We start from the raw sequence: 13,562 nt of genomic DNA on the forward strand, positions 1-13,562 counted from the left end.
ACAAACGACGGTCAAAGACGGCCCCTGGACCTTTTCCATTCTTATACAGAAACTGTGGCAGAACATGCACATGCAGTCCTTTTTAGTTATTTTGGATACAATTGATTTGACTTTGATGGTCAGTTTGTTCAAAACAAAAGACTCTAACTGACTTTTTAATGTTGCAAATAACTTGTTTTCCGGTGTCTTAATTTTGCACTCGACGGCCACGTTAAGACGACGACGATGTCGAGCCGTAAGACCGAAGAAGACGCTAACGTTTCCTCGTTGATACGGAGGCCGCAACGATCGTTAGCGCGCGGAGCTTCCGGCGGGCGGCTAATTACGCGTTTGTGTACTCGCAACGGGAAAAAACACAAGAGATTAAAGCAGGGGTTCTCAAAGTTTTGATACCTGAGGGCCAATTTAGGAACCCAACATGAGACTGAGGGCCGCCAAAGGAGAAAAAAAAAAATGTAATAACTATGTTGTCCAAAATTTGACAATTAAAAAAATAAATAATAATAATTGGTCCAAAATTTGCCAAAAACGTCATACTATACTATGTCGTCCCTAATTTGACAATTTTTGGGGAAAAAATTTTTGGTCCCAAATTTGACAAAAATGACATACTACTATGTCGTCCAAAATGAGACAATTTTTTGGGAAAAAATTCCAACACCAAAATTGGACAAAAACGTCATAATATACTGTGTCACTATGTCATCCAAAATTTGATGACATAGTAAATACAGTTGTACAGTTTACACTTATTGGTCTGTATCCAGTAATGTCCAATCAACATTTAACAAGCTTAGTAGCTCCTGGATTAAAACCATCAACTGTAATTCATTGCGGGGGCCGCCAGAAATGTTTCTGTGGGCCGCCATTGGCCCCTGGGCCGCACTTTGAGAACCAATGGATTAAAGGGACACTTCACCGATTTGAATGTGGCTTTGTATTGCTAGAATAGCAGTAGTATTTTTTTTAGAAAATGTGCTTCCCTCCCTCGGTTTTTCCCTGACTTGAAAAAAAAAAATGTGTTTTTCCTTATCCAAATGTGCCCTACTGTGAGTCAAATGACGCATCACAGTAGGGCAAATTTTGAAAATGGAAAACAGATTTTTTTTTACAACTTAGTGAAAAACTGAGGGAGGGAAGCACATTTTTAAAAAAAAAAAAATCTACTGCTATTCTAGCAATACAAAGCCACATTCAAATCAGGGTAAGTATCCCTTTAAGATAATAAGCTGTGTTACAATAAGGAAGACGGAGAGGCCGCAACCCTCTCTGAGACGCCTACGGGAGCCGTCGGTGGCCAAACGTGAGCAAATTCACACATTCACGCGTACGAAAATAATCTAGCGTCTTCTTGTACACTTGCACTATAGCCTTGCACATGCACTGAGTCACAAAAATAAAAAAAATATTCTGTATTTTCTCTGAGTGTGCCCTTACGTCAGCCGTGATATCGGTTTAGATGTTGTAAAATCCCGTTGACGAACACTAGAATACACCTCTGACGCTTGCAATATATATATATGTGTGTGTGTGTGTGTGTGTGTGTGCAGGATATATATGTGTGTGTTTTGAGGAAGTGAAAGCGGGGAAGTGGACGGTATTCAGCCGTGACTAATGGAAACCCACAGAGGAGGGTCCTGCTAAATTGTTAAATCGATGCCACTTCCACCTCAGCTCCAGATATAGCCGCAATCAGCGATGCGTTCCCTTTTCATTAGGCGGCTTTTGACTTTGTCGACCTGGGACCGCGGCGAGGAAAAATCCACCGTGTGTAAAAAAAAAAAAAAAAAAAAAAAAAAAAAAAAAAGGGAAAATACTTAATGAAACCTCTCAAGTACTTTTAAGTAAGTGTGTCATCTTTATCCACTTAGGTGATATTTTCTTTCTATTAAAAAAAAAAAAAAAAGTGCAGGAAAATCAGGCTGAGCTGAATATTTCATACAAATAAATTGCCCTCGATTTTAATCATTTAAGACATATTTAGCACAAAAAAAAACATTTAAGCTAGCACTTTCTAAAACAAAAGCATGACAGGAAACTGTGAGAATCCTTTCTTTTTCTTCCCCTCCTGCAGTTTTTTCCGATTTAGAAACCGTGATAAAGAATTCATCGGAACAGAGGAGGGATCTTCCTGGGCTTTGTATGGAATTAACCATTTTCAAATTAAATAATTCAGGATGAAGCCGACCGTGAATTTCATTCTGTTTCTGCCTCATAAATAAGTCAGACTTGAGATGATAAATAATGACATGTCTGACTTGTTTCAGTAAAGTTTTTCTTTATCTTTCTTTTAAAGAGGCTGGAGATTTATTTATTTTTTCTTCTTTTCTTTTTAAACTCATTGCACCAGAAAAGGATATTGTTTTGTTCTTTATTGACATTTAAGGTGGCGATAAAGTGATGGTGTGACGACGGACACCGAGCTGCAGTCAGATAAGACGCTGAAGTGAAGTGTTGTCACTTTTAGCTGTTTGAGATCAATAATAAGATCAACTAAAAATGATTTGTAGCACCAAATGCTAGTTGATTTAGCTAAAAACAGTTTAAACATCTGAAAAAATGACATTTATATCTGCGTTTTAACCAGAAATACTGTTTGAAACGTAGGTTTTATGGCGCTTTAGCCTTAAATTACTCCAGTAAACATATCCCAGATGAGCATCTGTGCATCACTGATTTAGGTCACAGCCGCCTTGAACTGAACTTTAAACTTTAAAGGTGCATTCTGTAATAAATCTAAAACAACTGGCCATAAAATCCTCCTAATATGTCACAGAGACTGAGGAATAATGTTCATATAACAAACTGAACTCAGCAACAACAACAGTACAGACAAAATATTTACATTAAAAAAAAAATAATTGCAGACTGCAAATCATGTTTTCATGTTTTGAAATCATGTTTTGGCGTCAGGTGGCGCCACCTACCGCCGCCGTCTACCAATCATTGCAGTCAGTAGAGTCTCAGCTGCCGAGCAACCACGGGTTGCCAGTTACGTCAGAAAACGAAACCTAAAAGATACTCGGCGTTTTGAATTTGAATGTAGTAACCGTTTTTGGCCACATTCTTACATATGGCGCCTTTAAAGATTCTGCAAATTTACACACTTGACACACATGACACTCGTGCTTTTGTTCAAAATCTACTATTCAGACTTAACTTTAACCGCTTTCAATGGTTACAAATGGTATAATTGTGACGGCAAACGCAGGAAACAACAAAAACGTTATCGTTTTATTGCATTTCCTCTCCTCTTAGCTCACCTCTCTCTTCTCCTTTACAATCCTTTTTCACACTCTCCGCCCGCTCTGCTGACCCCGTCCTCCTGCAGACATCACCCCACCTGCCTTAAACCCTCACCCTAACCTCCGCCTCCACTCGTCTCCACCTCATCTCTGCTCTGGAAACACAAGCTGGAGCTGCTCAGCAGAGGCCTCTGCTCCCTGGGCCTTAGAATCAGATTAAGCCTCGATGTGCTGCTGTAAGAGGGTCAGGTTCACTTGTCCGGCTCACACAGAAAAATGACTTTTCTCTAATACAATAACTGTTGATATTCAACACTATTTTCTTTCTGTATTTATTTTTAAACTTTCACTCGGAAGCGTCTACGCAGGAAGAATTGACAACTTCAAATGGCTCCGCTCTACACGTCTGACACCTATTTTCCTTTCAGCGCCGTCGGGGAGTCTCGGTCGCACACTCGGAGCCACACAGCTCCGGGTCTCTTGCGTCTTGTCACACACACACACTTTGGTTTTTCCGGGGCTATCAAAGTGCTGAGTGCAAAGCTCTCCCTCCTAAAAAAAACAGTCACATGTTGCCAGAGGTGTCTCGTTCCCCGCGGTAAACCCCCCACCCCCCCCCCCCCTCAGAGCTGCTGGCACCAGAACAAGTCATTATTTCCACGGTAAAGGTCAGAATCTCTGTCACCTGACTCTAAAGTGGCGCTGAGTAGAGTCGCCAACCCAAGACAAGCACCAAAGGTCAGTTTCCTGTTTGGCTCCTCGTACAGTATCGGTTGCGGACTGAAGGCAGACGCGGCTGCTCCCCGATCAGCGCGCGATCAGCCCCCTTTTTTTTTTTTTTTTTTGGGTCACAGTGGCTTCCAGACACACGGAGGTTCAGATAATTGGCCGCGAGGAGCTCCGTAATGAGCTTCAGGGGGTTGTAATGTGACACCGTCTTCAAGGGGGGAAGATTTTAATAGGGCAATTAGTGCAACGGGCGAGATGTTTTGTACGGAGTGAGTGATTGTTGTGGAGGGAGCGCGGCGTTTGTGAAGTCGGTGGCATTCAACTCCATTATCTGCCCGCGTGCTGCGCGTCTCAGCCGTGAGGCCATCTTCAAGGAGTGATTACGATCATAACACGGCTTTGTCTGAATGGTCTCGCGGGTCACATCGAGAGTTTAGGACTCTTTACTTCCTTGTCTGACGGTAGAGCAAAAGGCGGGGCATAAGGCGGACAGGTCGCCAATCAATCACAGGGTGTCCAATTAAAGTGATAGTTCAGAATTTTGGACATAAGACCTGTTTTCTAACTCTGGCGACGTTTTCAAGAAATTTCATTCAGTTCTTCTAGTTGCCGAGTTCACTGGTGCTATGGCTAGCGCAAGTCAATGGTACCTGCTAGCATGGCATTAGAAACACGCGTACCGACTCCACAGTGCACCCGAGGCAAATCGATTGTAACGGCAGACTATAGATGTACATATCTGTGTTGATAGAATGTTTGAAATAAAACCAACCTTGCAATTTGAAGGATTTATGTCTCAGCAGCAGCAGCAGCAGCAGCGCGTCATACTTACATACCGGCAGCGGCGGACTGATTCCGCTGCTGGAGAAAGTAGTCCCTCAAAAATTATTATTCTATCAACACAGATATGTACATCTATAGTCTGCCGTTAAAATTGATTTGCCTCGGGTGCACTGTGGAGTCGGTATGAGTGTTTCTAATGCCATGCTAACCTGTACCATTGACTTGCGCTAGCCATAGCATCAGCGACCTTCGGCAACTAGAAGAACTGAATGAAATTTCTTGAAAACATCTCCAGACGTCTCCATCACACCGGCTGAGTTGGAAAATAGGTCTTATGTCCAAAATTCCTAACTATCTCTTTAATCCAACCCAAAGTTTTACATTTTTAGAAGGTTTTTTTTCCCTGGTCAAGGGTCTAAGGATAGAGGAGGTTACCAACCCTGTGAAGCCCCATGAGACAAAGAAGAAGAACCTGGAGAAGCTTCACACAGAGAGAACCCTTGTTGAACCAGGATCCAAGCCACTGACCTTCTTACTTTGACGCATCAATGCTAGCCCCTGCACTGCACTGCACCGCACTCCCATTTTGCTATAACTATTTAATATTATGCTGTGAAAGGTGGACGAGTGGGGGTAATAGCCATTGGATGGGTTTCCATCAACCTGTATTAATGCACATTTTTTGCATCAAACTAATACTGAATAGAAACAGAATAATTGTCAAAATATTGCATATCGGGGGTTTTACACCTGGTGTGAAGGTAAATATGAATGAGTGCAATGGAAAAATGAACATTCTTTGACGTAGAGGAAAATCTGATGTTACTACAGAAGCAATGAGATGCCAACATGCATCAACATCTACTGGTTCTTCTCGTTCTTCTGTGGTGATCTAGACTTCTATGTACCTCACTGCTTATCCAGGGTCTCTGCAGGTTTCAACAAGTCAAATTTAAGACTTTTTTAAAGACCATAATGAATACAATTTAAGACCCATTTCAAATCCAAAACTGGCAAAAAGTACAAAAGATATGAAGGAAAATTTGAGCCACAAATTGTTGAACTTGCAATTTGGCTTAGCTGTGGGCTTTCGTTGAGTTTTCTCCGCTGCTATGCTAAGCTATAACACACCGCGGCGCGCGCACAGCACGCTAGCTAGTGGTGCTCGATAAATTGTCACCGGGCAGCACAGGTGACCTACTTTAGTTCCGTGTTGTAGTTATTGTTGTTATCGCATCCTCAAAAATAGAAACATTTCAAAGCGAGACTGAAGTTGATGTATTTTTTATATAAAAGTAACGTTAATAGATTTTTAAGACCTTTCAAATTTGTATTTAAGACCTTTTATGAGATTCTAGGAGAATTTAAGACATTTGAAGGCCTTAAATTCAAATATTTGGATTAAAGACTTTTTACGACCTCGCAGATACAGTGATATCTTATTAAAACAACCCCCATTATTCACTTATCAGCAGTGGATGTATCAACACATACTATGCCAATTACCAAATGTACAGTACAATTTAATAGAAACCTAGCTATCGACTGCTTTGATGATTTCAATGAATACAGACCGGCTCAATCCATCTCTTCTAATTTGTGGGGTTACTCGACATAAAAGCACACGATATTAAAGGAGTGTTACGTAACGCCGGCGCGACGCCTTTAAAAGTTTTGAATAATTAACGACTGCAGTTAAACCGGGCTCAAAAACACTGCGCTGTTTAATTCAGCACAATTCATATGCTCAGTTTCATCTGAAGATTTTTGCCCCCCGGCAGCGCCTCCAACTCAAGTCACTCAAGCATCGCCTCTGAACCGCTCTGACAAACCCGGGCGGTCAGCTCCCCGACACCGACCCGGCTCACCTGCCTCGTCTTAACAACGCAGCCCCCTCTCGACCTTCACTCGTCCAAAAATGGTCGGACTATAGACGAGGTTAACTATACAGCACGAGCCTCACTTCACCGAGCCACCAGGGCCAATTATATCGGCCTGACTTCTCTTCCCGACCTGAGGTCCATGGTGTGGAAAATGCAGTTCCACTGGCTGCTTCACTGGGGACAGAACAGGCTCGTGCTGTTTGGAGCACGAGCCAAAGCACAGGCCAATTTAACATGCAGGGAGGGGTCTATGGAGAATACGCCTGATGAAATATATATATATATATTTATATATGATCTTCTTCAAACGTGCATTGTTCTATGTTGCTGTGTCTTATCAGGCTGGCTCTTTCTCCTGATGTCCTCCCAGAAGAAGACATCAAGAGACAGATAGACTCCACGGCGGCGAGTGTGTGTGTGTCTGTGTGTGTGAGGGGATAATGCAAGATAAATGCTACGGTTCTCTTAAGTGATTTTTGCTCTAAACAGCATTACAATCATAAGGAAACAGTCGAGGAAAGAAAGAAAGAAAAAAAGAATGCTCTGTCATGAATTCCCCTGCTTTTTTTTTATAATAATAATAAAAAAATATTATTGGCTTTTCCATTGTACCTCAGTCTCTCTCTTTGTTTTTCCTCGAGATGAAAGATGACTGCAGGAAGGACACTGGCGACCTCTGCCTGTCACTGTGGGAACTGCAGTTCAGTCATGGGCCCAAATGCTCAATGTTAAATTGTACACGTGAATGTATACGCACACACAAAAACCTATAAAAGAAACTATTTCATTGTGAAACACTTTGCTTATCAAAGCTTTGGACAATAGTGCAAGTCTCAGGGTTGCAACTCGGAAGAATTTAACCGCTGTCATAAAGAGGAAAGCACTTAGACGGTGAAGATATAATTTATTAACCAATATGGCAATTTACACAGAGAAGCAAAGACACGGGAAAGGTTTTAGTGATGATGCTTCTGTCTGAATTGTAATCCACAGTAGCCACATGTGCCCACTTTTGTTTCCTTATCCTGAAGAGAAGAGATAGACTATTATTTACAACAACTACACATCACCGGATGTAGAGACGTTTACAATACTACAGCAATAGAAGAGGTATAATACACAGATTACAGACAGAATCATGTTAAGTCATTACCCATTATTGAAGTTATTAAAAAATAAACAATGTTATCTTAAACAATTTTCTCTTAATTTTGCCATTCAAGCACCTCCACATATAATCTTTTATTTCGAAAATGTGGTTTGATTTTCAAATGCATCATTACTATAGGCTTTTATTTCTTAAACATGATGTAAATGAGTAGATGAGCAAAGTAAAAAAAATCAAACTACAACAATATATAATGGAATATAGAGTCACTGTACAGATCATGCATTTCATCTGACCAGGATTACTTAATCGTAATCAGTAATTCACAAAAACTGGGCCATGACCCACATATGGGTCACAGGAGGTATTATGGGGTCCACGAAGGAAATGTGCAGCATTTTTACAACCTTTTATTTGTGTGCACAGGTTTTATAATGCATTAGGTACATAAATATATATATATAGTATAAAATGAGTCGCTACGGTATGCACACGTTTGTTCTTGTCATGATTTATGCTGCCATCTTAAAAAAGTGGGTCCCCATACAGTGCTCAGAAAGCACATACAGTCTCTACACATCAGTTGTTTTAGAGCCATCCAGCTGCTGACAGTGAGATAAATGGCACAAAACCATTTTCTCTAGCAGAGTCAGATAAATATATGCAATTTGGAGCAACACAAAAAAAGTAACGTAACTGCAACGGTGACCAATGACTGAAGCAAGTTGCTGGTTGACTCAACCACTAACAAAAGGTTTTTGTCAAATAGACCGTCTACGAGTGTAGTGGGTGCACGCTCTTACCAGGTTGATGTAGACTTTGGGGTGGCCCAGAGCTCCACCGCCTCCATCACAGGACACAACTCTGGCCTCAATGTCAGACACCGGCTCTTCTGCCACCAACTTGATGGCAAAGTTCTTATTCACCTTGAAACAGTCAATGTGATTTCTGTCATTATCAGCTCACAATAAATGAACACATGCAACACAACGTTAAGCTAAACAGCAGAAGCAGTGATGTGCATAATTCATTAGAGCTGCAACTAAGGATTATTTTCGTAATCGATTAATCGGTTGATTATTTTCACGATGAATCGTTTGGTCCATAAAATGTCAGATAACGTTAAAAAACGGTGATCAGTGTTTGTCAAAGCTGGAAATTATGATGTTCTCGAAAGTCTTGTTTTGTTTACAAACCAAAATGATTCAGTTTTAATTGGTTTCTTTGTTATGTGGAGCAAATAAATCAAGAAAATATTCACATTTATGAAGCTAAAACTATCAGAAATATTGTTTTAATAATGAAAAAAAGCTTCAAATCGATTATCGATTATCAAATTTGTAGGCGATTAATTTAGTAATGGATTAATAATAGATTCATCGACACTGTCCGAGAAATTCCTTTACAGCAGATTAAACAGTTAACATTTATTGACAATACAAACGAGACATGTGGTTAAAACATTAAAATGCAGTATCAACAACACTTTCTGGAGATGAGAAACACAATTTATTTATATTCAGTTCACAATTATAGTGAGTTAAGTCTTACCTCTTTCTGCCTGCCGACAAACCTGGCTCTCCTGGGATCATTCGCATCAAACACCTGGGAGAAAAAAACACGCGTTTTATTAATTACACGATTAATTCAACTACGTCGCAAGCAATTGTTTGTTATGTTTTTAACGTATACATCCGCTTGAGGTCACTGGTTTAGGCGAGGAGTGAATGCATAAAGCCGTCATGTTGAACTAATATATTGCATTAACCACTGTGGATTTATATAATATATGTACACAAGTGTGTAAGCATCATAAATAATGACTGACGTGCGAATGCTAAAGGGAATAACAAATGTAAAAGACCCATTAGCCACACGGGCTAACGTTAGCTAACGGGCAGGCTAACACCAAACAGTAGCAACAACAGTGAACAAAAGAGACCGGTGTTTGTGTGTGTACCTGTCCGGTGTGAGTGATGACCTCGCCGGTACTGGACGCCTCTAAACTGTAGCTGTGAGCAGGAACAGCGCAGAGCTTCAGAGGAGAAAGAATCACCTTAGCATTCTTACTGAAGGACAGAACTCTAGCCACCGCGGCCGCCATGTTTACATCAATGCTACTTCCCAAGATGCCTTGCAGTGACTCAAAGTGTACGAAATAGACGCCCTGGATTTTGACTGCCAGGTTTGCTATAATCCTTAACCCGACTATTAAACTAATATATATTTTTTTATTAATAATAATTTTAATTATTATTATATTTGTTCACGTTGGTTATAGTTTGCCAATGGTAAGGGAGACAAGATTTGTACAAAGCCAAAGAGGGGGGGGGGGAACTGTCTGCAATGCTAAACTCAGGGCACAGCCACCGTAACTTCCTGTCGTACACCGGAAGTACTTTTATCCTCACAAGAACATCTACTGACGCGTTGTAGCGATTAAAACGCCACATATAGGGCAAACAAGCCCTGTTTTGGACATTCAGCGACTCTCTGACAGGTTTGTTCGCGTACTTTAAAGTTATTATACGACTTAAACGTGTCAGATATGAACGTATCAGCGATTATTAATGTGTAGCTTTGGTGCTAGCAGGTCACGCTCGTCTCCTTGGCATGTTGCATAGCTATCCCATTGAAAAACAACATACCTGATTATCAAACTATATAGAGTTATGTTTTATGCTCTCAATTCACACACACAAAGACTAAGAGTAGATAATCTTAGTAGGGTTAATATAATATATATATATTATATGAATGAGAATCAGATTTTGCAGTTTGCAAAAGATCAGAAGCACAGTTATAAGTAAGTGAACAAACAAATAAATAATAATATATTAAATACTTGCAAACAAGCACAATGGATAATATTATTAACAATATTAGTTTTTCTCATTAAAAATGTCACAAAGCCAATAACATCTCAACAGATCCAGATATGGCATCCTCATGATCCATTTTGATCAGCTCAGATAAGGTCTTATGATTTGCTAATAATTTTTTCATTATATGACCTTGAGTAAACCATAAATATAGTCTAAGTTCACATTTTATTACCATAATTGCACATTATTATTATTAATTATTTCCATGTCCCTCTCTACAGCCTCAGACACCATGGCGCCCCTGCTGATTAAACACCTGGCTGCGTCCCTGTTTCGCCACATTGCCCCCATCAGCCGGTTGAATCTGACCTCCTCACCAGCAGCTCATGCGTACAGATGTCTCTTCACACTGACCACAGCTCCACGCACGCTGCTGTCGTCTCCAGCCACAGTCACAGGCGTCTTCCAACCCTCATCGTGCGCCTCGTCGGCTCAGTGTGGAGCATCTTTGTTGGGACAGTGTCGTGGTCATCTTCCCTGCGCTCAGCCTGCTGCGGGGATGAAGACCAAGTCTTCCCTGAAGAAGCGCTGCAACGACTGTTTCTTTGTTCGGCGGAGGGGACGTATGTTTGTGTTCTGCAAGACGAATCCAAGACACAAGCAGAGGCAGGGCTAAAATGTTAAACAACACACATTTTGTGGGTATTGTTTTGAGGGTGAATATCGACATCTATGCTGTAATAATAAATTGTTTTGGCTGAAGAAGTTTCATAGCTTTTATACAGTCATTTTTTGACATGTTAACTTTAATTGTATGCACTATTTTACCCAGTATTCATCTGATAATTTACGAAGGAGTATTAGGGCCAACCAAAAAAAATAAAAAAAACAGCCGAAAAAAAAAAAATTGTCACAAAAAAAAAAATCTGGCTCATAAAAAAAAAAAATCCATCAAAAAAAATTTTTTTATTGCCTTATTGTATCTTGTGATACAACAAACCCTCTCTAGATCGCACACAGGTGCAACTATCGGTACCCCTGCATCTGTCCCGTTCCAGCTATTTCATTTTGTATGAATGCGGCCACCTCCTCCAAGTTTGTATGGTTTATCCTCCTGAACAAACCAAGTTTCCGACACAGTCTCTTCAGCGTCCTAATACTTATCACCACACCGTGTTTATGAGCCAAGAGAGAGAGAATTTCCTTATTATTATAGGCGATTCTGAGCTACTGTTTAATTGATGCGTCTGTAGAGGCAGCCATGGCCAAATAATTTATTTTTATGCCTGACTTTTTTTTTTGTTGCCCGACATTTTATTTTCGTGCAGGATTTTTTTTTTTTTTGCCGGAATTTTTTTTTGAGCCGGGTTTTTTTTTGTTGCCTGATTTCTTTTTTTTTTTTTATGGGCCGGATTTTTTTTTATGAGCCAGATTTTTTTTTTTTTTTCCAAAATTTTTTTTTTGTTTGGCTGTTTTTTTTTTTTTTTGGCCCTTATACTCCTTCATAGATAATAGTCACAAACATTCTGAAAACTTGCACCTACTTTTTGATTGCATGTTAGATTTAGTTACATCAGTATTCCACACGAGGGAGCTAGAGACTTTGACACAGAAAGACAGAATCCAATCTGCTATCAAACACTTTTCTGACCTGAATTGTCTGGTTTTTTTTACACATCTTAATAAATGTCATGTGAGAAATTAGCCAATGATCCTGTGTTATTGGGAAACAATAGTATTAAAGATCGTATTACTTTTGAAGCTCCTAGAAAGCAACACTGGCAGAGAGTCGATGCCCATAGAAACCTGTTTGTTTTGCAACAAACACTGTGTCTGACACTGCCACCCTTCCTTAATGGTTTTAGTCAATATTTAGAGAGGGAGGTGCAAGATACAACAAAATAACATTTTGCTGAAGATTATGCAACAACGGAATGGAAGCATAATTACATCACATAATCATAGCCGCAGTGTCCTATAAAGATTATCAATAAATTACATTTTCAAATGACGATTCTATTCAATTACGACGTTTATCCTCCTTAAATACAAACGTCTGAGCGATTTGCAATAAACCTTTGTTCTCCAAAATAAATCTGTCCTCAGGCGATCATGTTGATATGACATCTGTGGTTTAGAGATAACAAAGTTGGCGTCTTCTGCAGAATAAAATATGCTCTTCAGGAAAATTGTGGGTGGAGTCCCGCTGACAGCCAATCAGCGCAGGCATCTCAAACGCAAGTATGTGTGTGTGAGCATGTTCTTGTCATGCCTCGTCTGTGCAAGTGTCCACTTGTCCACACGTGGTCAAGTTCAGATTTGTTCTTTTTAGTCGTAGTACTGCAACAAATCATCCCTTCATAGTTTTTGAAATGCTCCGTTTTAGTGGAAATTGTGGAGGTAAACTTTACTTCTTTTTTGAAGGACTTAGCTGCTATTTGTTTATAAGCCTATAGGTATAGGTCCTATAGGATCCCCTTACATAAGAATACTGCTAATAATAAAAACTCAGAGGACCCCTATTTTCAGATCAGTAAGTAATCTCTGTGAAACTATTCAGATTACAAAATGTATCCCAATTTGAGAACCAAAGATTTACCCTATACCCATATTGATACAAACAGGAAACAGAAATAAGTGATTAAGTGATAATGTATGAAAAATTTGAATTTTTTTGATTCAACCACACATTTACAATTAAATGTCTTTCTTTCATTATTTTTGTTTTCCTTTTAATTTATGTTAACATTTATTTAGAGCTGCAACTAGTAATTATTGTCATAATCGATTAAAAATATGATTTAAAGATTTTTTTTTTAAATATATAAATATAAAATAATCACACTTAAGAAGCTAAAACAATCAGCGATATCTTATTTTAAAAGATAAGCTTCCGAGTTTTCGAGTTTTCGTTTCAGATTCACATTCATTCAAATTCAAGTTCTTTTCAATAACACAACGCACATGTCTTTTATTTTGAAAAACAAAC

At 39.6% G+C, this 13,562-nt stretch overlaps 2 protein-coding genes across 2 annotated transcripts; one reads left to right on the top strand and one right to left on the bottom strand.

Annotated features, from left to right (window-relative positions):
• Positions 1-7,524: 7,524 nt before the first annotated feature.
• On the bottom strand, positions 7,525-9,853 carry ndufs6 (NADH:ubiquinone oxidoreductase subunit S6). The gene is made up of 4 exons (XM_083899951.1): positions 9,709-9,853; positions 9,300-9,353; positions 8,552-8,674; positions 7,525-7,665 (listed from the first exon to the last, which is right to left on the bottom strand). Exons 1-4 carry the CDS (start codon positions 9,850-9,852, stop codon positions 7,597-7,599), a joined length of 390 nt encoding a protein of 129 aa, XP_083756077.1. The 5' UTR covers position 9,853; the 3' UTR covers positions 7,525-7,596.
• A 1,012-nt stretch (positions 9,854-10,865) lies between these two features.
• Positions 10,866-11,249, top strand: mrpl36 (mitochondrial ribosomal protein L36; the record flags this gene model as incomplete). The annotated part of the gene is made up of 1 exon (XM_083899600.1): positions 10,866-11,249. The coding sequence occupies one exon, from the start codon at positions 10,866-10,868 to the stop codon at positions 11,247-11,249; it is 384 nt and encodes a 127-aa protein (XP_083755726.1).
• Between the last annotated feature and the right edge of the window lie 2,313 nt (positions 11,250-13,562).

The sequence above is a fragment of the Microchirus variegatus genome (assembly GCF_963457635.1).
Source record: "Microchirus variegatus genome assembly, chromosome: 13".
Lineage (NCBI taxonomy): Eukaryota > Metazoa > Chordata > Actinopteri > Pleuronectiformes > Soleidae > Microchirus > Microchirus variegatus.

Excerpts from the sequence above, each read along its gene's own strand:
- ndufs6 (XM_083899951.1), bottom strand. The coding sequence starts at position 9,852 with ATGGCGGCCGCGGTGGCTAGAGTTCTGTCCTTCAGTAAGAATGCTAAG. Across the intron at positions 9,354-9,708 it reads TCATCACTCACACCGGACAG|GTGTTTGATGCGAATGATCC; the intron begins GTACACACACAA and ends TTTTTCTCCCAG. Across the intron at positions 7,666-8,551 it reads CCAAAGTCTACATCAACCTG|GATAAGGAAACAAAAGTGGG; the intron begins GTAAGAGCGTGC and ends TCTTCTCTTCAG.